The sequence below is a fragment of the Chaetodon auriga genome, chromosome 1 (assembly GCF_051107435.1).
Source record: "Chaetodon auriga isolate fChaAug3 chromosome 1, fChaAug3.hap1, whole genome shotgun sequence".
NCBI lineage: Eukaryota > Metazoa > Chordata > Actinopteri > Chaetodontiformes > Chaetodontidae > Chaetodon > Chaetodon auriga.
The window spans coordinates 1,680,511-1,705,881 of record NC_135074.1 but is presented as its reverse complement, the minus strand read 5'-3'; the positions used below and the strand labels follow the sequence as shown (position 1 = coordinate 1,705,881).

At 37.9% G+C, this 25,371-nt stretch overlaps 1 protein-coding gene across 1 annotated transcript; it reads left to right on the top strand.

Moving 5' to 3' along the window:
* The first annotated feature begins 256 nt into the window (after positions 1-256).
* Positions 257-24,401, top strand: nadsyn1 (NAD synthetase 1). The gene is made up of 21 exons (XM_076736500.1): positions 257-538; positions 4,853-4,913; positions 5,104-5,220; positions 5,639-5,692; positions 5,845-5,934; positions 7,434-7,485; positions 7,632-7,720; positions 8,097-8,214; positions 8,645-8,776; positions 9,065-9,136; positions 12,173-12,297; positions 12,417-12,465; positions 13,826-13,928; positions 14,727-14,895; positions 17,408-17,543; positions 17,828-17,934; positions 18,532-18,663; positions 20,564-20,633; positions 22,658-22,786; positions 23,769-23,945; positions 24,052-24,401. The coding sequence occupies exons 1-21, from the start codon at positions 454-456 to the stop codon at positions 24,085-24,087; spliced, it is 2,103 nt and encodes a 700-aa protein (XP_076592615.1). The 5' UTR covers positions 257-453; the 3' UTR covers positions 24,088-24,401.
* Positions 24,402-25,371: the final 970 nt, after the last annotated feature.

Here is a 25,371-nt window from a genome sequence, read left to right as displayed (position 1 = left end):
TGATAGCAGAGTTTCAGCTTGACATAGATGTGAATGATTTATTTCCCAATGTTGTGTTTTATTTGCTTGTGTGAAGAGTTTTGCCACAATGAGCCAAGTTTTGCAAAAAGTGTTCAAGCAACGAGCAAAACTGCAATCAGCGTTTTAACAATGACTGAAGTAATTCATCCAATCTCATGTGGAGGGCAGCAATGTGCTCGGGAGCGTTTATACTCTCATACAATCAGAAGAAGACGAAGACCGTTGGCAACGTGTCATATTTCTTCAGTCCGTGTTACACCGAGGAAAAGCTATGAGCGCTTGATGACGGCTCGATAGAAAACTATATCTAACTGTACAGTAGCGAAATCGTTCTACCTGCACAAGCTTACTGTCATATGCTAAATCATTTACACTGACCTCCTGGTTTGTTTACGCGACGTACTTACAGTTTTATCGCAAACTGCCAAGGAAATGGGACGGAAAGTTACTCTTGCAACATGCTCCTTGAATCAGTGGGCTTTGGACTTTGAAGGCAACTTGGAGAGAATACTAAAGAGTAAGTCGGACTATTACTAGCGCATAGCTGTGCATTTGAAGCTATTTCAGCAGTAATATATCACTTCGCCTATAGACTGTAACTGCTGTGAGGTGTCACAGTGACGGCAATGTACAGTTGATTCCCTTAAGAAGGCAACATCAGTCACTTTTCGTTTCCGTGAAAGTATAACCCCAGACCATTTGGTGGAGATACTAACATGGAGGTAAAATATGCTCCAAAATACGTAGTATGGCTGAAATGCAGAGGATGAATTTCCATATCAGTCAATGACAATTTAACACACACACACACACACACACACACACACACACTCACAGACATGTGAATGAATAATTTGTGGGCTGATGTTTTCCACAGATTTTCAAATCTGAGTATGATAAATCTTATCTGGTAATATTATTGATACTATTATAGTCCTAACTGAGGTTAAGACATCCAAAGGAGCTGTAGTGAGAGAACTGGGTTAGACCAGGGCAAGCTAGAAAAGTCTTTTATGTTGACCTGATTATATGTGTATCATTTTCATGTCAAAATGTGGCCATAATTGGTTTTAAAGAATATGCAATGGCAACTGGCACTCTTCAACTCCACCACCTGTAAAACCCACAAAGTATGTGTATAGCTCTGAACTTAACAGTGCCTTTAAAATGTATTCACCCGCTCTCGACGTTTTCATGTTTTTTTTTGTTTTTACAACATAAAATCAAAGTAGATTTGGCTTTTTCAATTCTGATTGACAGAAAAACAAGAGTTTTGTGTCAACTTGAAATCAGATCTCCAAATGTGACCTGAATTAATTTCAAATATAAAAGGATGGATGAGAACATAATTAAGCCTGAAGTCTTATTTCATTGTGGTCCTCTTGTATCACGCTTAACACAACATAGGATAAAAACAAAATAACAAGACAAGCGAAAACAATATTGCATGTAAATGAAATTAGCAGACGGCAAGGTAGCTATGTCCACACGCTCATGTTTTCTAGGTCAAGAAAAATTAATTGCAAGTTGAAAGACGTTAATGGTACTTGTAACCATTTCTTCAAGGCCACTTTTAACGTGCTCTGTGAAACAGTTTTATTCCACTGTACTGCTGCTCTGCAGAGAAATTTGTAGTAGCGAAATCGTTATACCAGCACAAGCTCACCGTCATATCCTAAATCATTTACACTGACCTCCTGGTTTGTTTATGCAATGTAGTAATCGCAAACTGCCAAGAAAATGGGACAGAAAGTTACTCTTGCAACATGCTCCTTAAGTCATTGAGGTTTGGACTTTGAAAGTCACTGATTTAATTTAGTTAGTATTTTGCTGCCAGACTTTAACTAGTTTGTAAGTGAGCGTTATCTTAACATAGCTGTCCTTCAGCTAGTTCACCGTTTCAAATGTGGAGTGACTTCAAATATGACCAATATCAGTTTATGTTGAGCATAATGTAGTTTGGTTTTAGGATGTTGTGGTAATCCGGTGAACCAGAAGATAGCAATGTAATCAAAATGACTTTGTACTAGAGCTCCAGCTATTGTATGAGGAGTTGTGCTGTCTAGAAAAATAGCTTGTTTGGCTAGAAACTTCATGCTTTGAATTATCTTGGTTAGGCTTTTAAAGCCGTATTTTCACCTGATACAAATCTGTCTAAGATGCAGCCGAGATAATTTGCATTGTTCTTAGCAGTTGCATGGAATTTTATATTGGAACCAAAAAGAATCACTTCCCAAGTGTAGGGACAGTCTATAATCTAATAGCATCTACTTACATTAAGAAGTTCCTTATTAAGAGTGTTCTCAGCCACTGTTGTATCTTTATGTGTTATCAATAAACATAATCATCAGCATATAAAAACGATCACATGATGCACCTGCATTTAAGTCATTTATATATAATACAAAGAATGGAGGACCCAGTGCACTACCCTGTGGTACCCCATATTACATGACTGTTGACACTAAAATTTAAATGTCAACTATTTGAGTACAATTTGATAGGTAAGGCTGCATGAAACCCATGGCTCTCTTTAATTAATAAAATGCTGTGATCAACTGTATCAAATGCTTTCTGTAAATCCAGCATGAGCATATCACAAAACCTCACTTCATCCACTTCATCCACAAATAAGGTCTGTTGGATACATCAAGTATATTTCAGTACAATGAGTTTTTCTAAAACCTGATTACAGCTCATGTAAGAGGTTAGTGTCTGAAAAACATTCATTTATCTGTTGTTGTATGATTCTTTCAACTATCTTTGTAAGAGCACTTGCAACGGATACAGGTCTATAGTTGCTTGGGTCACATTTGCTTCCTTTTTTATGTAATGAAATAACTCTTGCCATTTTTAGCTTATCTGGCAATCTCCCTGACTGAATAGACATATGAAATATATGCACAATGAAAGGAGTGATCACTTCTGCAGCATCTCAAAGAAATCTTGCTGTTAACTGATCTAATCCAGTGCTTTTAGCACATTTTAATTCACTAAGCATTCTAAGAACAGCAGCATCAGAAACATCGAGAAAACAAAAGACTTGGGCCTGATTACCTTCTGTGTACAAAAACCTGTTATATATTTTTCTCAAAATATAGCTGAAGGATCTGGAAGTTTTTCAGCCAGTTTTTTAGCAGTTGTAGCAAAATATGAATTCAGTTGTTCAGCCACTTCCTGCTGATGATGATATTATGATCTCTTAAGCTATAACTCTATTATAAATGTTATATTTATCTGAAACAAGAATCAAGTCAATGATAGTTTCACTGGTACAGGTAGCACATGTTCATATGTCAGCTGAGTTAGCCCAGAATGTTCGTGTTCAAGTTGTAATAAAAAAAAAAAAAAAAAAAAACCCTCTAAATTTGTGATGTTGTTTGTACAGATGTCCTCCAGCGGTTCACAAAATTATATTCGTCCATTTGCCTGCCTCAATTATAGACATTTACAGAATTTAGGAATCAAGCAATGTAAACCAGTCAAAATGCTGTTCAAAGGGAAATGTGTATGTGACACTTTGCAATTTCAAAACATTTTACCATACACCTTTTTTAGCCTGTTAGCTCGGCTAGCTGACATGATACATGGTTTTCTAGTGTGAAATGGCAGCTAGTAGCAATGTTTATGGTAACAATATAAACTATGCAAAGTCAGATGGTAGTGATGTTGATGCTAGTCACAGCTGGTTTTCCAGGTTTTAGTCAGAGATTAAATGGCATAGCAAATATGTTCAGTTCCTTTTGTTTACTTTTTATGTCCTGAAGCCTCTTACTAAATGCCTGAAGGAGTTTTCGCACTCCCCAGCATATTCAGATGTCATAGCAGGCTTTTGTTCCTTCTTACCTATTAGCCTACTCACTACAAAACTTGCCTGCATAATGCTGTGTCTGTCAGAATGTGGTCTTGTGGAAGCTGCTTGTTTGGCCACCCAAATTCTGCCCAAGAGCGCTGACTTTATTTACTCTTGAGATTGACCTTTTCATCACTGCAAGTTCATCTGCACAAACTAACATAGACAGACTGGCTTGCCTTTTACTTTACCAACCCTGTCTTTTTTTTCTGGGATTTTCCCATATTTTATCCTTCTCTCCTGCTTTCCCCCAGTTTAAATATTCTCCCATAAATCTCTATTTTTAACTTTTATACCAAAAAAAAAGAATAATTCCCTCTAACGTTGCCTGGAATCATAACCTTAAGTGCTGAATTTATATTGCCATTTTGTGTTTTCATTTATGTAACCCTGGGATGTTCACAGCATTACACTTTCAACCAGGAATCTGACCTAACATTATTCACTTATTTTATGAAGGAATGAAAATTAGTTATCCCAATCTTTCTTGCTCTGATATTTTAAAGCAAACAAACAGTTCACCTCTCTTTCCCACAGTCGTCTCCCACTAAAATGGCACACCTAACCAACAGAAGCTGGTAGGGAGTTAGGGAGTCAAAATTGAACATTTGTAAAGTTTGCATGGAACTACAGTTCAGCACAGAAAACTGAATAACTGCAATGTCTGCATAATTCATTTAACCGCTTTAAACATGCAGTAACAGCATGAACTTATTGTAAAACAAGCATAAAATATACAGCCCCTTCTAGTGCTTTGCACAATGCAAAATCTGGGCTCTGACTAGATCACCAGAGCCAATAGCTAATTCTGCACTCTGACCTAACCTGAAGGTTTCTGTCTTGAGATAATTTCCACCCATTACTTTTGCAGTTTGTGCACTTGAAACCAACTTTTCATGCTGATCTACCCATCAACTCTTGTGATGACTGTCTGAAAAAATAATCCTGCATGTTGTCTCTCTGTGTGTTTCTCTGCAGGTGTTGAGATTGCTAAGGCTCGTGGAGCAAAATACAGACTGGGCCCAGAACTGGAGATATGGTATGATGGGAGAAGTATTCGTTATTTTCCAAAGCATCATCTTAAGAACTACTGGACTAACAGCAATAAAACATTGTTAGTGCCTTGTAGCTCAGAGTTTGTATAAGGTACTAACACTGCCAAGAGTTTGGAGGTTCAGTTTTACTTTACTCAGTTGACATGTCTTTTGTAATTCACTACATTTTTACAGTGGGTATGGCTGTGCAGATCACTTCTATGAGTCAGACACATTGCTCCACAGCTTTGAGGTCCTGAGGAAGCTCCTGGAATCTCCCGTCACCCAGGACATCATTTGTGATGTGGGAATGTGAGTATAACCTTCACACGGTTAGACTAGTCCTAAAGCACTATTCACTCTTGCAGCCCTGTCTAAACATTGGGCATCACATTGTGTTTTGCCGATCTCAAGCTGAACACCAAGTGGCAACATTTGAAAGTTTATTTCATATCAAAGGTTTTAATAACAGTTGTTGCACTGCACAATGCTGTGGCCATAAATATTTTCTGTTTGTAATCAGTTCAAATGTAAAACAAAAGTAATCAGTCACTATTAATTGATGAGAGGATCGCACAGAGTGTTTCATATTTGCAGCTCCCATTTCTGAACTGAAATGGACAGGACAAGTTTATTTCTACTTAAAAAAAAAAAAAAAATCTCATCTTCTGTATATGTGTGTCCCGTTTGATGTCACATTTGATAATGTGTTTTGGATTCTGTTCATCAGGCCCATCATGCATCATAATGTGCGCTACAACTGTCGGGTCCTGTTCCTCAACAGGTATATCAGCACATCAGTCCAGTCCAGAGGTCATGTTTTATACATTTCTATAATTTCACTGGACAAAATGTTCAGTTGGAACATAATGGTTAGGTTAGGGTTAACCCTATATATGATCACTCAGCATTTTGCATTTTCCTTCCCTCCTGTAGAAAAATACTGCTGATAAGACCTAAAATGCTGATGGCCAACCATGGGAACTACAGAGAGATACGCTGGTTCTCACCATGGAACCAGTTAAGGTTGGTCATCACTCAGAGGTCTACCATAGACTGCATGGCACTGATATTTATAAGCCCTTCTTATTGCTCTGTCTCTCTCTATCTTTGTGAGAACATTTATTGTTGAATATGAATTATATTTGCAAATTATTTAATATATTTATTACTTTCATTTGCAATGAATTTTACATTTCATATTCTGTTTGTTAGAGTGTAACCTGGGCAACACAAGGATGTTATCTACATAGAACTATCCCAATGGAGTGCTGCAGGGATGGATAGAACTTCGTGTTCTTCAAAACTATGAATGAACCACACCACGGTGGCATGACTTTAGCATCACCACCACTAAGCTTTCTACAGCACTATACTATACATGCAAACAATTACAGTAGGAACGTTTGAGATAGAATAGTTTTCAAGAGCGCAAGTATAAACACAACGAGGTTGTAAAGACAGACTAATGAGTAGATGAGTTTCAGTGTTTGGCCTGGTGACGTTTAATGTCTCTGACTGCCTCTGTCTCATGTAGCCACTTGTTGCAACTGCCTTTTTTAAGACACTTAAAAGCTTCTAAATTTGTGAAAATGGTATTTTCTGACCTATTTTATGTCGTAGAACAAAACAGGAAAATCTCTAAAGGTTGTGTTAACCACAGACCTTTCAGGTAACCAAAAACCTATTCAAAACACCCATTGACCCTGAGAAGAAGAAACATTATATTACTGATATTAAACAAAACCAGCAATTATTAAATGGAACTATCTACAACCCAGATTCCAAAAGGTTTGGGATGCTGTGTAAAATCTAAGTAAAAACAGAATGCAGTCATCTGCAATCAAACTGCGTTTACCAACAACGGTTTTACAAAGCGTTGCTTAACCCTTATAGTGATATCCTTAATACAATCATGTGTTTCATAAAGGAATGCCAGTATTTTGGGAAATCTGCTTACTTTTCTTACCCATAGTCAGATGAGGAGGTCAATATTGATTTGATGTTATTTTGTCCATTACAGAGAAACAGCAGGATTAGATTAGCAGAAGGACTAGAGGCAAGGGGAAACCATTAGCTCCCATCAAGAGTTAGAAAACACACCTCCTTACATCTGCAAAGCTGTCTTATTGACATAATCTTGTTAGCTAGCAGGCACCAATGCATTCAACAGTCGGCTAAGTTTTATTCATATGTGGGACACTGATCAAACCCGGCAACCCCAATTTTAGGACAGGACTATCTAACTGCAACTAAAACCACAATGTCACATATTATATTGACACAAGTTACACTTAAATATAACCATATAAGAGTTGGTCAATAACAACTGTTTGTTTTTTTTTTTACTTTTGTAAAAGCTAAGCTACCAGTTTCCCCATGATTGAGGTCTTTGAGCTAAGCTAGGTTCCAAGATGCTGGTAGTGTTTGTATAAGACCAAAACTCTGATGCAATTTTTATTACCACTATTTAACTTTACATGGATGGTAATGAAAGCACTTGTCTTTTTACTTGTTTCTTTAAGGCAAGTGGAGGAGTATTTCCTGCCCAGAATGATCCAGGAAGTAACAGGGCAGGTAAAAAAAAAAAAAAAAAACCCAGTCATCATCTGTGTTTAGCTGAGACATTGATCAGTTACAAGAAGACCCGGGCCTTAATCAAGGAAACATAAACTAGGAGAAGGCAAGTGTTTTTTTTATTCCATTTTCTCTGTCTTTATCAGGATACAGTCCCTTTCGGTGACTGTGTACTATCCACAAAGGACACCTGCATTGGCAGTGAGATATGCGCCGAGCTCTGGAACCCAAGAAGGTAGAGCAACAGAGGATTGTACAAGGCAGGGGTGTCCAAAATTTTTCCCTCTGAGGACCAAAACTGAAACTGGTGGGCCCTGGGCCAAAAGCCAACACTTACTGTATTCTGTTGTGTTGTTAAGATGCAAAATGGTGGTAGGATCCAAACTTATCTTATCTTCCTGTGTAACTCTGCCCACTGTGCTCTGATTATGAAAAATAATTAATAATTACGGATCCTAAATATTTAGTATTTCTAGAGTATTTTTACGTCACAAAAAATAGACATTGATCTATACATTGTTTTTTTTTTTGTTTTTTTTTTTACAGTGAATTGTAGTATAAATGATTTTTTTCTGTTTTTCTTTTTTTTTTGGCTGCTCTTTTGTCCTCAGCCCCCATATTCAGATGGGTCTGGATGGAGTTGAAATCTTAACTAATTCATCTGCCAGCCACCACGAGCTTCGCAAAGCTGACCAAAGAGTCAACCTGGTCAAGTCAGCCACCACCAAGGTATACTTTAACTAGGATTATTTTCTGGTCTATTCATGTGCCATGAAAAATGTGTGATTTTCTTCAGTACAAACATACATATGTTGTTTAAGACTTTGTAGAACACCAAAAAATGGTCTGAAGTTCCATTTACAGGTAGTGGGGGAAAAAAATGCAATATTAACCCAGAAAATTAGCAATTCGAATATATTGCTCAAGTAATTCATATCTACCAGCACCTCACCAGAACACTTAATGTTGTTTTTTGTTTTCATTTGTCACCCATCCATATCCCATAGAGAGTGCAAGACAGATGTCACTAGAGGGCAGTGTTGTACCACAAATATAGAGCATAGTACCGTCATAGCATCCTTTGTTTTAGCACATTTTCTGCTTTGAGTATGCAGTAGCTTGACTGACTGCATTCAGTATATTGGTTGTGTTGTTCCAGGGTGGAGGAATCTACCTGTATGCCAACCAGAGGGGCTGTGATGGAGACCGTGTGTACTACGATGGTTGTGCCATGGTGGCCATCAATGGAGACATTGTGGCAGAGGGAGCACAGTTCTCCCTTGATGATGTGGTATGGACATGAAAAGAATCAGACCCAGAACATACCTGCAAATAAATCTTTATGCAGTTGAAAATCATAAACGATTATGAGTGTTTACTGGAGGAGGGCAGATCAGTTGTGCAACTTGAAGTGAGAAAAGATTAACTACTTTTTGTGTGTAGAGGTTTCCTGTGTGTCCAGGTGTTTGGGTGGGTGCTGCAGTTTAACTCACACCAAAAGACAGGCAGATAACATTTCTGAGTCACATGCGACTAAGCTGTGTTTTTTTGTATGTCTGTGTGTTTGTGTGTGTTGTAGGAGGTGATTACAGCCACTCTTGACCTTGAGGATGTGCGTAGCTACAGAGGAGAAATATGCCAGCCAAACATGGTGAGAAAGCAACACCTTCCAGCCTTTGGTGTATTGGTTTTTGTATTGCTTTTAATCATTGTTGCTTTCTGTCACTTCCAGAAGTTCACGAATTATTAATCACCATGCATGCTAAAATGATAAACTAAGATGATGAACATGGCACACACTACACCTGCTATATATCAGGATGTTTTTTTGCATTTACTATTTTTTTTAATCATTTTATAATCTATACAAATGTACATATACATAGTTGTTTTTTCTATTCTGGACCGTGTATACTTTTAGATTTTTATTTTCACTTCTCTATGCCACTGTGCTTGCTTTTTGCAACTTGTAACTGTAATGACTAAATTTCCCCCGTGTGGGATCAATAAAGTCCTATCTTATCTAATCTAATCTTATCTTAACATTGTCATTGTGAGCATGCTGACATTAACATTAGCATGTTCAGCCTCACAGAACCACTTGTGTAGCCACCAGTTTGAGCAGTGGTTAGCTTTGTTCTATCAGTGAGAGTTAACAGAAATACTGAATTTAGCATTAGCACTGTTGCTATGGTTATGTGTTTTTTAAACATACTTTGGTTGCACGCTAATTTAAAATAGTGGTTAAAGTGGTGACTGTAGCTTCTTTATGTTTGGGGTGTCCTGATGCAATTATAGATATTGCATAGATATTTGCCCACCAATCAGACACAGGTATCTTCTTTAAGTGTGGCAGTGTTCGTCCATTGGTAATCTGAAGTAGCTAAACTTGGGCAGTAATCTTCACTTAGGTGAAAAGTCTTTTAGTTGTCAAAGGCTATTAGTTTTAACTATATTTAATCTGTGGCCTGTGGCCTCATAATCACTTATGTGAACATACTGGAAGTTCGAATGTGTTGAAAAGCCTTTGTTTTATGATATCTGAGGTGTAGATGTGTTTCAAGTTGAATGTAAATACTGTGTGTCTTTATTGACCCTAGGTGACAATAGCAAGCCGGACATTTGTGTGTTACCTTTTACAACTAATGAGACTGGAACAGATCATGCTCTCATAATGAGGTGCCTCTCTTTACAGACCTATGAGCTAGTCTGCTGGTCTTGCAAATCTAAAGTCAAGTCCTGTGTTGGGTTCATGTCAGATCTCTACTGTTAGAGGTCAAGCCTCAAATCATGGTTGAACTGAAAATGAAGAGAAGTGAATTAGGACAGAAGAGTTCAGTACTGCTCAAATGGAGAAAATAATGTAAACATTTGCTGTTTGCAAATGAAGAAGAAGTGATAAAAGGTCAGATGTTTAAAGCCTCTCCTGGTGACCCTCCTGGTAACAAAAATTAATTTAAGGCAGCTTGAAGTAATTATGAGTTAGTAGCTTTGAGTATTGAGGAGAAGCAATTTCGTTCCTTTTTGCTCATTGTTTTGGTTTTCCATCCTGCAAAATCAGCAGTTTCAGTAGATAAAATTCTTCCTGCCAGCACCAAACAAAGGACAGACAAAGTTAGCAACTGGCGAGTAAAAAAAACATTAGCAAGCTAAAACCAAGATATTTTTCTTGGGGGTTGGCAGAGATGAAAGGAGAATGAATATTGGATTTACATTAATCTCAATTCAAAAATTTGAATTATATAGCGCCAAATCACAACAGAAGTTGCCTCAGGCCACTTTCCATATAGAGCTGGTAAAGACCAAACTCTTTTATCTACAGACGCCGAACAATTCCCTCATGAGCAAACACTTGGCAACGGTGGCGAGGAAAAACTTGGCAGAAACTTCAGGCAGAACCAGACTCTGGGTGGGCGGCCATCTGCCTTGACGGGTTGGGTTGGGGAGAGAGAGAGTGAGACAGAGAGAGAGAGAAATAGAGACAGACAGACAGAAATACAATCACAGTAACATGTCAGGCAGCGCCATGGCAAGAGACATAGCTATAATCCACAATCCAGATTCAGCCACTATCCATGGGAACCTGAGAGATGTCAAAGCACAAAGACCCGGGGAAGAAGCTAAGCTAGTAACATGCCATGGTAGGACATGAAAGCGTGCAGATGGAGAGGGAGAGAAGAGGAGCTCTGTGTATCTTTAGAGGTCCCCCCATAGTCTAACCCTATAGCAGCATAACTTAAGGGCTGGTCCAAGGCAAGCCTGAGCCAGCCCTAACTATAAGATTTATCAAAAAAGGAAAGTTTTAAGCCTACTCTTAAATGTAGAGACAGTGTCTGCCTCCTGGACAAAGACTGGAAGACGGTTCCACAGCAGAGGAGCCTGATAGCTAAACGCTCTGGCTCCCATTCTGCTTTTGGAGACTTTAGGAACCGTAATTAAGCCTGTATTCTGAGAACGCAGTGTTCTAGTGGGATAATAAGGGACTATGAGCTCTTTAAGATAAGATGGTGCCTGGCCATTTATGGCTTTGTGAAAAGGAGAAGGATTTTAAATTCTATTGTAAATTTTACAGGGAGCCAGTGCAGAGTGGCTAATATTGGAGAAATATGATCTCTCTTCCTCGTTTTGTCAGAACATGTGCTGCAGTGTTCTGGAGCAATACTGGAGAATATATTAATCTTAATATATTAATTTATTAATCAGGTGAACACATGAATGACTTCAATTGAATGTCAATTTTGTTCTGTTTCAGCTAAATATGTAAAGAGGCAACTGTTAGCCAACAAATGCCAACCTCATAATGCAGTATAGTGTTTATGTCAGATGATGTGCTGTCACCCTCTCACACCTCCCCCGGGTGGCCAAAAAAATAAATGTATGTAGCTTTCAGCAAATCTTTTCACACATGAAGTCTTTATTCTTTTGTTGTCTCAGATTGCTTCTTTCTGAACATGTATTCATACTTAAAATTCCTCCTCAATTTGATTGTCTTTTCATTTTTTGTGTTTCGGTGACATAGTCAGACACAAATGAAGTGTGGCTAACCACTAACCTGTTATCCCAGTGTTTGAAGAAATGTTGGCAGTTAAAAAGACCCTTCATCATTTCCTGATCACTGTGTAGTTGTTTTGAGTATGTGTCACTTTGTCTCTCCTTTTCCTCTCACTCTCATACTTCTCTGTTATAGGAAAGTGAACCTAAAACTTGCCACAGGGTCAAAGTTGACTTCTCTTTATCTGATGGTGATGATATCTACCTCCCAACCCACCAGCCAATAACATGGCGCTTTCACACACCAGAGGAAGAGATCAGGTACAAAATACATTTCATTTGGTACAAAATATATATGATGTGTAACTTGTTGAAGGGGCTGGTTAAATACACCCTCTATGCAGAAACCCATTGAACAGCAGTGGACATGTGTTGTTCAGTCTAGGGCCGGCCTGCTGGCTGTGGGACTACCTGAGGAGAAGTGGACAGGTGAGGAAGAACACTGAGACACTGAGAATCATTTGGATTATTCGGCCTTAGAAATAGTTGAAATGAAGAGATAAAAGACCAGTATAGTCTAACGAATCTGGATCAGTACAGGTACATGCAATTAAGGCATTATCTAGAGCAAACAATAAGGGGAACCAGTGAGGGGAGGGGGTCAGAAGTCATTAAGATGTTCACTTCAGCATATGAATCAAAACTGGGGAAAAAGATATTTTCCAAATTATGTAAGGGAGTGGAAGACTTAAAGGGAATTGACATGGTGTATATAAAAAAGAGGTGGGAGAGGGAGGCAAATATTGTCATATCAGTGGATGAATGGGAAGAGATAAATGAGCAGCAGTGGAGAACAACTTACTCTTTATCATGGAGAGAACACAGGTGGAAGAACATCATAAGATTCTTTAGAACACAAGCACAGACAAAGTATCATGACACAAAGTGTTGGAGATTATGTGGAGCTGAAAAAGCAGACCACTTCCACAAGTTCTGGGCTTGTCCCTCCATTAGCAGCTACTGGCAGGAGCTTAGGAAGTGTATGGATAAAATACTGAAGGTAGACCTTCCACATACATTTGAGGTATTATACCCTGGGAAACTGGACATAAACTTTAAAAGATTTGGGGACAAACATATTTATAGAATAATGCTGATTGCAAGCAAAAAAGCAATTACCAGAAAGTGGATGAAGAATGAGGTACCTAAGGTTAAGGACTGGGTTGAGGTAATACACAATATATATGTGATGGAGAAGCTAACTTTTTCTTTGAAACTGGAGGTGGGTAGATTTAAAAGAATTCGAGAAAACTGGATAGAGTACATAAAACCAATAAGGTCAGATTTTATCTGAGATGTACATTGTGGAAAAAAACCCCTAGTTCATAGTCACAGAAGTTGGAATGTTTTGTTTCTGTTTATTTTATTTTACTTTACTATATTCGCTACACTGGTAACATCGTAAAAATTCTGTTAGTTTAACCGGTCAGAATACATGATAGAATGTAAATGACCACTATGTCCTGGGAATAACTTTATTTGTGTACATGAAAAGTATACGGCCATTCTTTATTTTGATTTAAAGTAAAAGACTGAGGAATTCCTTTCCTTTCCTTTTTTTTTTTTTTTTGGAGTGTCAAGTTTAATTTAAAGATATTCCATTTGAAAAAAAAACAAAAACAAAAATCAACAACACTCAGTCACTGTGTACCAGCTGTATGCAGAATGTATGTTATAATGTTCAATAAAAATAAAATTAAAAAAAAAAATAGCTGAAATGAAGAAGTAATTAGATTTTGACTTTGTGAAGTCACTTTGGTGTTTGTGATGCTTCTGATTTTTGTTCCAGGCTGGTTTTCTGTTGCCTTTGAGTGGAGGCGTGGACAGCTCGTCCACCGCCTGTATTGTCCACTCTATGTGTGTGCTACTTTGCCAAGCTATAGAGGACGGGAGTGAGTATGATTCACTTTGCTTTAATTTTGATTTACTGTAAACACACAAATTCTCTCAATGTGACTATTGACATGTTCTTGTAAAAGATAAGGTAGAAATAAAGCTCGTAGTATTCCGTATTTTCCATGTTCTTAACACATCCCATGTGCACACCCGAACCAACACTGAATGTATCTACTAATAAGTATTGTGTGTCTATCAAAGCCTGATATGTCTTATTCCTCTGTGCCATAGGGCTCCATTGTTGTCTAAAAACTATAAAAAACACATCAGTGAGCCACACACTGTCATTTATTTTGACTCAGTCATCAACTTACCCCTTGAATGTTCCAAACAGGTGTTTTTGGAGCATTCCACATCTTCTTCATTGCTCCTGTCCCAACTTGTTGGAAACATGTTACTGGCATCAAATTCAGAATAAGCATGTATTTACAAAAAACAGCAAAGTTAATGAAGTCACCATAAAACATACTGTATTGTGTTGTACTGAGTACATGCCAAAAAGGATTAGCAAATTATCACATTCTGTTTAATTTATGTTTTACACAGCATTCAAACTTTTTTGGTATCGGGGTCATAATATATGTTGGAAACTGTTAGCATAGCAAAGAAGCAGGGGAAGCAGTACAACAGGATACAGCAGTAGTTGAATTATGCTTTTGTTAAGCAATCCAGCCTTGGATCTTGGTTGCACGCCATCCTCCACACTTTCCTGTCTTTGCTGTTCCAAAAAATGTACTTTTCTTTTCCCTTCCCTCCTGTCTTCTGTCCATCTTTTGTCTTTCTCCATCTCCCAGACAGCCAGGTACTAGAGGACGTTCGCAGAGTGGTAGGAGAGGACTCCTACCATCCTCAGCACCCAAGGGAGCTGTGTGGTCGCATCTTCACCACCTGCTACATGGAGAGTGAAAACTCTTCAGAGGACACACGCAGCAGGGCCAAAGACCTGGCCAATCAGATCGGCAGGTAGGCAAGATTCAATTTTTAGAGCTTTTGTTTAGAGTATAAGATGCAATGCCCTGTGAAAAGTACCACACTGATGGTTAAGTGTTTGACAGTGAAATGGTAAAGTACCATGGAGAGTAACATGTGACCAAAGTTTAATAATATTTTAAAATAAGCTGCTAATGTCACCGTCAATAAAGACTGAAATTTCTAAAAAACACTCTGGTTATAGAATGAGGTTGTTTTCAGTATCAATTGGGCATTGTAATAATACAAATGCAGGCTAAGAGTAATAACACAGTCAAAATTGTAATGCTAGAAAAATATCAAGACATGATATTGTGAAGGTATATGAATTGCTATATGCAAAGGGTAAAAAGTAAAGCATGCTTAGCGAAAAAATACTATGGGATGTATAAAACAGACATGTTAGCTGAAATAGCAGTTTTCAGGGGGAGGTACACACTGGAACTGGTAGGGTTAAGGTTGCCGGCTATGTAAAGCGAAGCTGATAACATTCTATATTCTCATCCAACTTGTGGCAAGAAAGCATATATGCGTATTTCCAAAAATGTTCAAGTGTTCCTTTTAGTAACGAGAAATGTCAGTAAAGAAATACCAAAGCTACTGAATGTTTGAGTTAATTTAGAAAGTGTCTCCATTATATAAATTATCTCCAGAGAGCACTGACAAGTTTTTTTCATTGTAAAATGCTCCAATCAGTAATCTCGTTTATAATTCTATTTTTTTGTTTACGCATATATTTTTTACTTATCTGTACCCTGTAGACATACACACTACAGATTTATTAAAAAAATAAATAAATAAAAAAATGAATATACGCTGAAAAATATACACACACACACATGTGTGTGTATACACACATATATATACATACACATACATATACACACACACACACGTGTGTGTGTATACACACATATATATATACATACACATACATATACATATACATACACACACACGTGTGTGTGTGTGTGTGTGTGTGTGTGTGTACACACATACATATATATATTTATATATAGAATATTTTAAAATGCTCTCTCTCTCTCTCTCTCTCTATATATATATATACACACACACACACACACACACATATATATATGTACACACCCAACTCTGGAAAAACTTAAGACACCACTGCAAATTTTTCTGAAATCAGCATCTCCACATGTATGACAGCCATTCCATTCCAGTGTCTGTTGAATTCCAATACAAGGACACCTTATTCTAATTAATGAGGTACTGATTAGGCGATAACCTGAGCCAAATCTTATTTAATGAGGAAAAGTATAAAAACCACTGCTGTGGTCATAACTGTCCTCTTGCAATAGGACCAGCTGGATGGAAAAACAGTGCTAGTAGTATCTCAAAAGTAATTGGAGTCAAATATAAAAATAACTATTGACCACGCCAAAAGAGTTAAAAAAGCAGTCTTGAGTGAGGAAAAGAAGCGTTCAATTCTGTCTTTATTAGCAGTGTGATACAGTCAGCGTCAAGTTGCTTCCACCTTTAAAATTTCTAACACGGCAGTTCATAAGAACAACGTCAGACAGCAGACATTGGGGACAACAAAGCTACAGACCAGCAGAGAGCAAAAAGGACTCTCCACTGACTGGGATGGATGGTCACAAACTATCAAACATAGCTGAGCTGCTTGAATTTTTGCAACAGGAGTGGCATAAAGTCACCCAACAGCAATGTTAAAGACTGGAGGAGAGCATGCCAAGACACATTAAAGTTGTGATTGAAAATCAGAGTTATTCCACCAAATATTGATTTCTGAACTCTTCTTAAGTTAAAATATTAATAATGTGTTGTTTAAAATGTTTTCTTTGTGTTATTTGAGGTCTGAAAACACTGCATCTCTCTTGCTATTTTGACCATTTGTCATTTTCTGCAAATAAATGCTCTAAATGACAATATTTCTATTTGGATTTTGGGAGAAATGTTGTCAGTAGTTTACAGAATAAAATGTTAAAAAATGTTCATTTTACTCATAAACACATACCTATAAATAGTAAAATCAGAGAAACTGATTGAAATTTTTGCAGTGGTCTCTTTTTTCCAGAACCCTATATATAAGTATACAGAAACAAAAATATTGAAGTTAGAACACTATGTATAGCACGTTATTCATTTTAGTTGCATAAATATAAGAGCAACACCAATAGTGCAGTTTTCAGATAATTCAGATATAAGTAGTCTAGTAGATTTAGTATGGTTGTAATTAATACATAGAATAGCATTTATATATACAGTATATCAGGATGGATGTGTAATCATTGTACATACTGTATATATGTTCATTGTATAATTTTAGATTTCTATCTTATATATGTAGTATATGTTCAGAAGGAATGAGGAATATCTGTGTGCCTTGTTCTCTTCAGTTCAGAGTTGTGGATGAACAACACATAATTGTAGATTATTTCCTGTAGAGTTATTCTTCTTTGAATTACTTTGGAATAAAAATGTTTTCACCCTCTCTAATTTATCCCTTGGTTTGCAGCACACACATAAATATTAACATAGATATGGCCGTGAAAGGCGTTCTGGGTATCTTCTCAGTGGTTACTGGAAGGTGGCCTCAGTTTCGCGCCAATGGAGGAAGCCACAGAGAAAACCTGGCTCTGCAGAATGTGCAGGTTAGACACTCTCTCACTCTCTGTCTGTATCTTTTTTTTCTGTCATAATTCTTTCTGTGACTGTCAGTTTTTACTCTTGGTCTCTGTCATCACACTTTTTCCTGTTCACAAACACATTCTGACAGTTACACCACAGTATTCACACCGATGCTTCAGTAATACAACTTTGACAGTAAAGTAGTTTTTCTCTGTGCTGCAGGCGATTTAGTTTTCACATCCTGTGTGTGCGTGTCTGTATGTCTGTGTGTGCACATGTGTGTGCCTGTGTTTGTGTGTTTTCCCAGGCTCGGGTCAGGATGGTCCTGGCATACCTGTTTGCCCAGCTGAGTCTGTGGGCCCGAGGGAAGCCAGGTGGATTGCTGGTGTTGGGTTCAGCAAATGTAGACGAGAGGTATTACTGGAGCTATTACCTAACTGCATACGTGTGGGATATTTCATATGTCATTCTAAAGTAAATTCTGTGATTGCAGACATTTCATAGGGAAACAGATGTTCCTCAGTAGTAAAGTGACATCCATGAGACACACTAAAAGCCCCTTCACACTGTGTGATTTTGAGTGCCTGAAATGAATGTTGACAGTCATGAGGGAAATCTTTGTGTAGTCATCATTGTGATAAGTTGAAAAATCCTTTCTCATATTATTAGAAACCTCAGTGCAGTGTTTGTTGCTAATTGCTGGTGGCAAAACTCAACAGACTCTGAGTCTGAAGGTTTCTGTTACTCAAACTGGCCCTCTTTGATGGTATTTCTTTGACTCACCACATGCCCCTACCATCCCAGCCCCTTGTGTTTTTTAATGCAGTGCAGCTTTCGGTTTGAGCACCTTGTAACAGTTGTTAATTTGTGGCTATTCATCAAAAACAATACAGTAACTGTCCTGTTCACCGGCAAAATTCCAGCCATAAATTATTGTTAGTGTAGCTAAAGCAGTGTGACTACCAAAAGATAAAAGTTCTTTCTCTTCACTAAACATCTTTTTCTGCTCAGTCTGACAGGATATTTCACAAAGTATGACTGCTCCAGTGCTGACATCAACCCAATAGGAGGCATCAGCAAGACAGACCTGAAGAACTTCCTGCTTTACTGTGTTGAGCACTACCAGCTCACCACTCTGAGAAGGTAAGTTCAGCTGACAGACTTTTGAACTATTGGATAATGTACGTGTTAGTTAGTTCCAGTATTTTACCTAAAGGGTGAACCTTCTAAAGGAGAAGTTAAAGTGGTGCTGTGATTTATGGGAAATATGGCACAAACACCACAACCACTAATGTAAGTAAGAGGCTTTAATGGTCTTGGCCATGATTTCATTTAAGTATATTTTACTTTTTAAAAAATGTATGTATATATGTATGTATATATGTATAATGTTAATTTGTGGACTCAGAAGCAACAACACACAACACTCAATGATAGGGAAATAAGACACATTAAAACCATATTCATCTGGGGACAGGATCACTATGAATGATCAGCTACACTGTATATTCAACTTCACTGACAATTTCTTGATCAATAGAAGATTTATTTCTGAACAGAAAACATTACACTTCAAAATGCATTATAGCTTATTCATAACACCAGTTATGGCAGGGGTCTTCAACTGCATTTGTCCAAGTGGCAGGACTGCCAAAATCTCTATCTATCTTTGTCTCTCTCTCTCTCTCTCTCTCTCTCTCTCTCTCTCTCTATATATATATATATATATATATATATATATATATATCCATAATTTGCCTTTTCACTTTCTTATGAAATGCTATTTTTCTTACGTCAGTGAACAGATTCCTAAAATCCATAATGACAGCTACATACAAAACCCACAGTGACTACCAATAAATGAGTCCTTAGTTCAACAAAAAACTCCTCCCCAGGATCCCAGAAAACAAACAAAAAATATTCTGTTTGGGAGTCAATAGTGATTCTCAGACAACTCCGTAATTACCTCCCATGGTCTGGCCAGTACATTGCTGTTGGCTCCAAGGGAAGGCCAGCTTGGAAGCAGGGTTTCATGGTGAACTTAGAATTTAGCTTCCACTGTAGTCAAGGCCGCCTTAATGCACGGGCTTACCTGGGCTGAAGCCCAGGGGCCCACGGAGTTTAGGGGCCTATCATTTTTGGGACAAAATTAGCATAAAAAGTCAAATTGTTATGTACCTTGTCAGTTTTCCTGTCAATCACAGTATATGCAAATTTGAGACTGCTGATTGATCCAGATTAACCCATTGCCACCATGCCCAACCCCGACCCCCTATGTGTCAATCTGGTCACGCTTCATCACTTTGATAGAGAGACAGGTGTAAGATGTCGGCCAAAAAAAGGTTAGAGTGGTGCTTCCAAAAGAAAATCATCTCGTGACAAACAGAACTGGGAGAAAAGGGGGGGGAGGACAGGACAGGGCCTACAAAACTTCTCAGCCCAGGGGCCTAACAGTAGGTTAGCGACCCTGACTGCAGTTGCAAAAACCATCAAGTGCTATGCAGAAGCTGGTTCCCATGATGACTGTCCCATGAAAGGAAGACCAAGAATTACCTCTGCTACAGAGGATAAGTTCATCACAATCACCAGTTTCAGAAGTAGCCAATTACAGTACTACAGAGCCCACAAAAATACTTCACACAGTTGGAGTAGCAGACCTCAACAGATCTCAACATCAGCTGTTTGGAGCAGACTGTGTGAATGGTTGAACTGCGGCAAAGAAACCACTACTAAGGGAGACTAACAACAACAACAACAACAACAACAACAACAACAAGGGTCTAAGGCTTGGGCCAAGAAAAGCAAGGAATGGATAAAAGGCCAGTTCAAAGCTGTGCTTTGGTCTCATAAATCCAAATTTGAGATTTTGGTTCCAGTTCCAGAGAAGGAGAATGGATGGTATCGGCATGTGTGGTCCCACTGTGAAGCATGGAAGGAGATGTGATGGGGTGGGGGTGCTTTGCTGGTGACACTGTTTATGATTTATTCAAAATCTGGGCACATTTAATTAATAAATAAATAACATTCTGTATATCCCATTTAGCATCCTGGCTGCTCCGCCCACAGCCGAACTGGAGCCACTGACAGATGGAGAGGTGACACAAACAGATGAGGTAAGAAATGGAAATACATCAATAGACCTTGCTCTTCTGTGATTAAATACATTGCTTTTTTTAGCCATGGATAGATTGTAGGAGCTGCTTCTTTGAAAAAACCATGTGATGTTCATCTCACTTAGGCTTATCAAATTATTTAAATTTCATAATTAATAATAGCAGTATTATTAAGCCATTGACCAGTACTGTTTTACACAGATGTTTGCAAAATACTGAAGTGGCTCTGAAAGTCTATATGCTTTCACAAGAACAAATGGACTGGTGTCTGTAAGGTGATGTGTAGTCCACTACACATAAAATCTGTTTACAGCATAACAGCAGCCCATTTCATCATCTTGCAGGATCTTGTTCTCATAGTGACTTATTTTTCTTCACCATATGAGTTGAACAAATGTTGGTGCCAATGGGCTGGCATCTGTCAGGTTAGCCAAATCCCAATAAGAACAGTACTAATAATGGATATTAGGTATAGAAGGAGTTTGGGGGCTTGGAGGTTTGGAGGGCTATCATTTTTGTGTTGTAAGAAATGGATTGCATTACACTTGTCTGCTGTAATGGAAGCTGCACATGTTAGCATGCCAGGCTAACTCGCTTACTACCTACAGAAGTAACAAGCATTATATAATTAGCTAACTGCATTTTATTGCTCGACTGACAAAATTCATATTATCAAAAAAAAGTTGAGGACTGGAACATACACTGTGTTGAAGCTGGTCCTCTGTGCCACATATCATAGATTAGGATAAAAGTAGCTGCTCTGTGTTATGTGATCCAAATTCAAATACAAACAATAGAGCACAGATTACAATTAGAATTACAATTAGTCATTTGACAGAAGCTTTTATCCAAAGCGACGTACATATGAATTCATACACCGATGGCACAGCATCGGGGGCAGGTTTTGGGGTTCAGTATCTTGCCCAAGGATACTTTGGCATGTAGACTCTCGAGGCCAGGGATCGAACCACCGACCTCCTGATCGGTGGATGACTGCTCTACTACTAATATTGTATTTTTATGATATTATTATAATATTATATATGTATTATATATTATAATACATATTATATAACTATATTTCGTTTTACTTAGTTATATTTTTATTTTTATTCCTGTTTATATTTTTTGTTACTTTTTCTAAATAATTGTGTATACATCCTGTGTTTGCTGTATGTTTAATTGCTACTGCAACAAAATAATTTCCCAAATTGGGATCAATAAAGAAACAGTCTAAGTCTAAGATAGTCTACCTCCTGAGCCACAGCCACCCGTATCTATACATATCTAACCTTTTTGTGCTTGTCTAAGTATTTTGTTATGGGAAGTATTCAAACAGGGATTTGGTAGAATGAAATGACCGTCTAATACTACAATTTTCTTATAAAACTGTTCTACAGTACTAGGGCCTGCAATACAAGAACAATGCTGTTTCAGCAGGAGAGGATGTTGACCTTTTATCTTGGTCATGTATCTTAATTGCCTGTTTTTTTTAGCATCACGTTGTGTATGAAGCCATTATGTGCATATGAGCTACTAGAAATTAGAGGCCTGCTTTTGTCTAAAATTAGGGACCTGTGTGTGTGTGTGTGTGTGTGTGTGTGTGTGTGTGTGTGTGTGTGTGTGTGTGTGTTTGTGTGTGTAATTCCATTTTCATAGTAAACTGCTTTTAAGTCATGCTACAATGGAAAGCTTAATAGCAACAGTAACTAAAGATGGACTGGGAATAGCAAAGAGGTGTACTGTGGCTGTAAGTACTACTGAGGCCAGTGGAAAAATGAGTCTGGAAATCACTGACTGAGGTACATGTGATATTAACATTGGCCTCCTTTCCTAGAGAAATATATACAGTATATAAGTTGAAGGCTAGCACTGGTTCACACAAGTGACTTAACCTGAAAGACTGGCTAGCAGCTCAGTCACTCTGCACATGGGATCATAGGCTTGTGTTTGCTTTACTGCTGTCTTCCTTTACCTGTTTTTTTTCCACCTATTTCTAACCACCGCTATACCTCCCTCCCCAGGCAGACATGGGGATGACCTACTCTGAGTTATCAGTGATGGGTCGTCTGAGGAAGATCTCCAAATGTGGTCCCTTCAGTATGTTCTGTAAACTTATTCACATGTGGAAGGATGCGCTCTCCCCCATTGAGGTCAGTTAACCACAAGATGAATAACCTGGTGTCCATTTTAAATAAACTGAGCAATAGAAAAATGCAGAGCAGTCATTTTCGTGCAATGTGTGATTGCCATAGCTGTGTGATTTTTAAATTGTAATTGGCGTGTATCTGTGGAAGATAATACACTTGTACCAAGAATAAGCACAAATTGAACTTCTTTCTATATACGATGTAATAAAATACAATGCAGTTGATCTTTATTTTAGTTTATTTTTCTCAAATCAAAATCAACAAAAGAAACCAGCTTGTTTTCTATGGGGAAATTTAGGAGTTTAGCTCACATGTATTAAGATATTACTGGCATACTTAACATTATGCAATAATATTTAAAGCTGGCATTAACATTTCACAGAGTGACCGGAGAAGTTGCTTATCAGCTCTGAAGCCCAATGGTTCAGATTCAGATCTTTCAAAGTGAGGAGCTTGAAATGATAATAATGATAAGCTTAAAAGGTTAATGAGAGATTTCAGCAAGCTACCGGCGAGCAGTTTCTACATCATTTATCTAGAGCAAGACCCAACAGCCTGTTGTTTTTGAGCAACTGAAAGACACAACCCACTTTACTATTTACACACATCAGAATTGCTCAGTGGTTTGTCTTCTTTGACACAATCTTCTTTGATCAACCATCAGTAGTTGAGACACTAGCATGCAGAGCATATCAACTAGACAACAACCAAAAGTCTCTTAGCAGCATAGTATATTTGTGTAGCAAAATGAACACCAGCTAAAAATTCACCTCCTACAAGTTATAATGACACTGCTAAAATCGCTGCTCTTCGGATTAAAAAATTGCACACTTTCAAGTCATCTTTGGACACTTTGCCTTTTAAACAGTTTTTTGTCAAATTGATGTTTAACGTGAAAATTTGGCTTTTGGACACTGATAATGAATATTGTGCTTTTAGCAAGACGTTTTGCTAAAAATAACAATGTGTCGTCATCTTTCTTCAGGTGGCCCAGAAGGTGAAACACTTCTTCCGGATGTACTCAGTGAACCGGCACAAGATGACCACGGTGACACCGTCCTACCATGCCGAGAGCTACAGTCCTGATGACAACCGCTTTGACCTCAGACCTTTCCTTTATAACACACGCTGGGTCTGGCAGTTCAGGTGCATCGATAACCAGGTAAAACCTGACACAGGTTTTACTATCAAACAAACGGTGACTTTTATTGTGATCTAAAAATATATCTTTATGAAGTTGTTTCAATTTTTAATTTTCTTTTCCACAGGTGTGCCAAAAGGAAGCAAACACCCCAAAGCAATAAGAACCCATGGTCTTCATTGTCCAGTGAAAATCCACCAGAACTGTGATGGATCAAATATTATTTGATCATTATGCACAGCTGTCATGAAAGCCACATACTTTGTATTGTACTTGGAAGCACACTGCCAAGTCGAGAAAATAGTATTTTAGATAAAGAGCCTTTGTTCTACCTCAGCACATAAACAAAAACATTAACAAAAACCTGTGATTCACATTTTTGCTCTTAAATGACCATACCATACATACAGTTACTGTTACAGTACTGATGTAGTAGGTAGAAGATTTGCTACAAATAAAGTGATTCCAGCAAACATGAAATTGGTTTGAATATGTGTTGTTTCTACATGATGAAAGTTTAATAACAAAATACATTTCTCTGGGTGGAAGAGGTATTGTGGAAAGCTTTTGGAAGCAACTGCATCAAACATCATTAAAGAAAAAGTGTGTGGTGGTTATATGATTATCAGCTCATAGTGTGACATAATGAACATGTACAAGCTAGTAAGTCAAATCCTGACTTTTCAAGTCAAAATGATGACATTGCATCAACATTTTTAATATTCATGTCAGATATATGAGATAATGCAAATGAAAACGTCAAAGTTCTTACTTTTTTAACAGTGCCTAGACAGTTAATTGATTGTTCAATCAGATGATTACTTGGAAAATGTGTAATAATGGTGACAATTAAATGTTCATGTCATCATTTGATTAAAATGCCAAATATTCTCTGGATTTAGCTCCTCAAACGTGAGGATTTACTGCATGTTAATGTTTTCTATAACTGCCAACTGAACATCTGGGGGGTTTGGACCGTTTGCTAAACTGAAATGAAACTAGTAATCTGAAGATGTCCGGGAATTTGTGTTGAGCACTTACGTTTTCTGAACATTTCAAAACTTAACTGCGAATTGATTCAAAACAATCATGTACATATTGATTGATAATGACATAAGTCAGAGCATTACTCGCTTTCAAAGATTCAATTAGTTAAGAGATTGAAGCTTTATCGAGCAAAGTTTGACATGATCTCATCATTTTGACGGAAAATGCTGATTTAGTCCAGCACCGTGAGGCGATCATGAAGCTGAGCAGCGGCTCTTCCACACAAGAACAAGGATGTCTGTTATTTCAGGACTCTGCCCGGTTCTGGCCAACGTCTCTGCAGGCCCTATAAGTGCATTTCCAAGGAAGCTGGTTTCAACTTTTTTTCTGTTAGGCTGTTTTAATTTTCTTATGCGTTTCCTTCTTGTTTTCCTTTAACTGCCTACCGCTGTAGCTATGC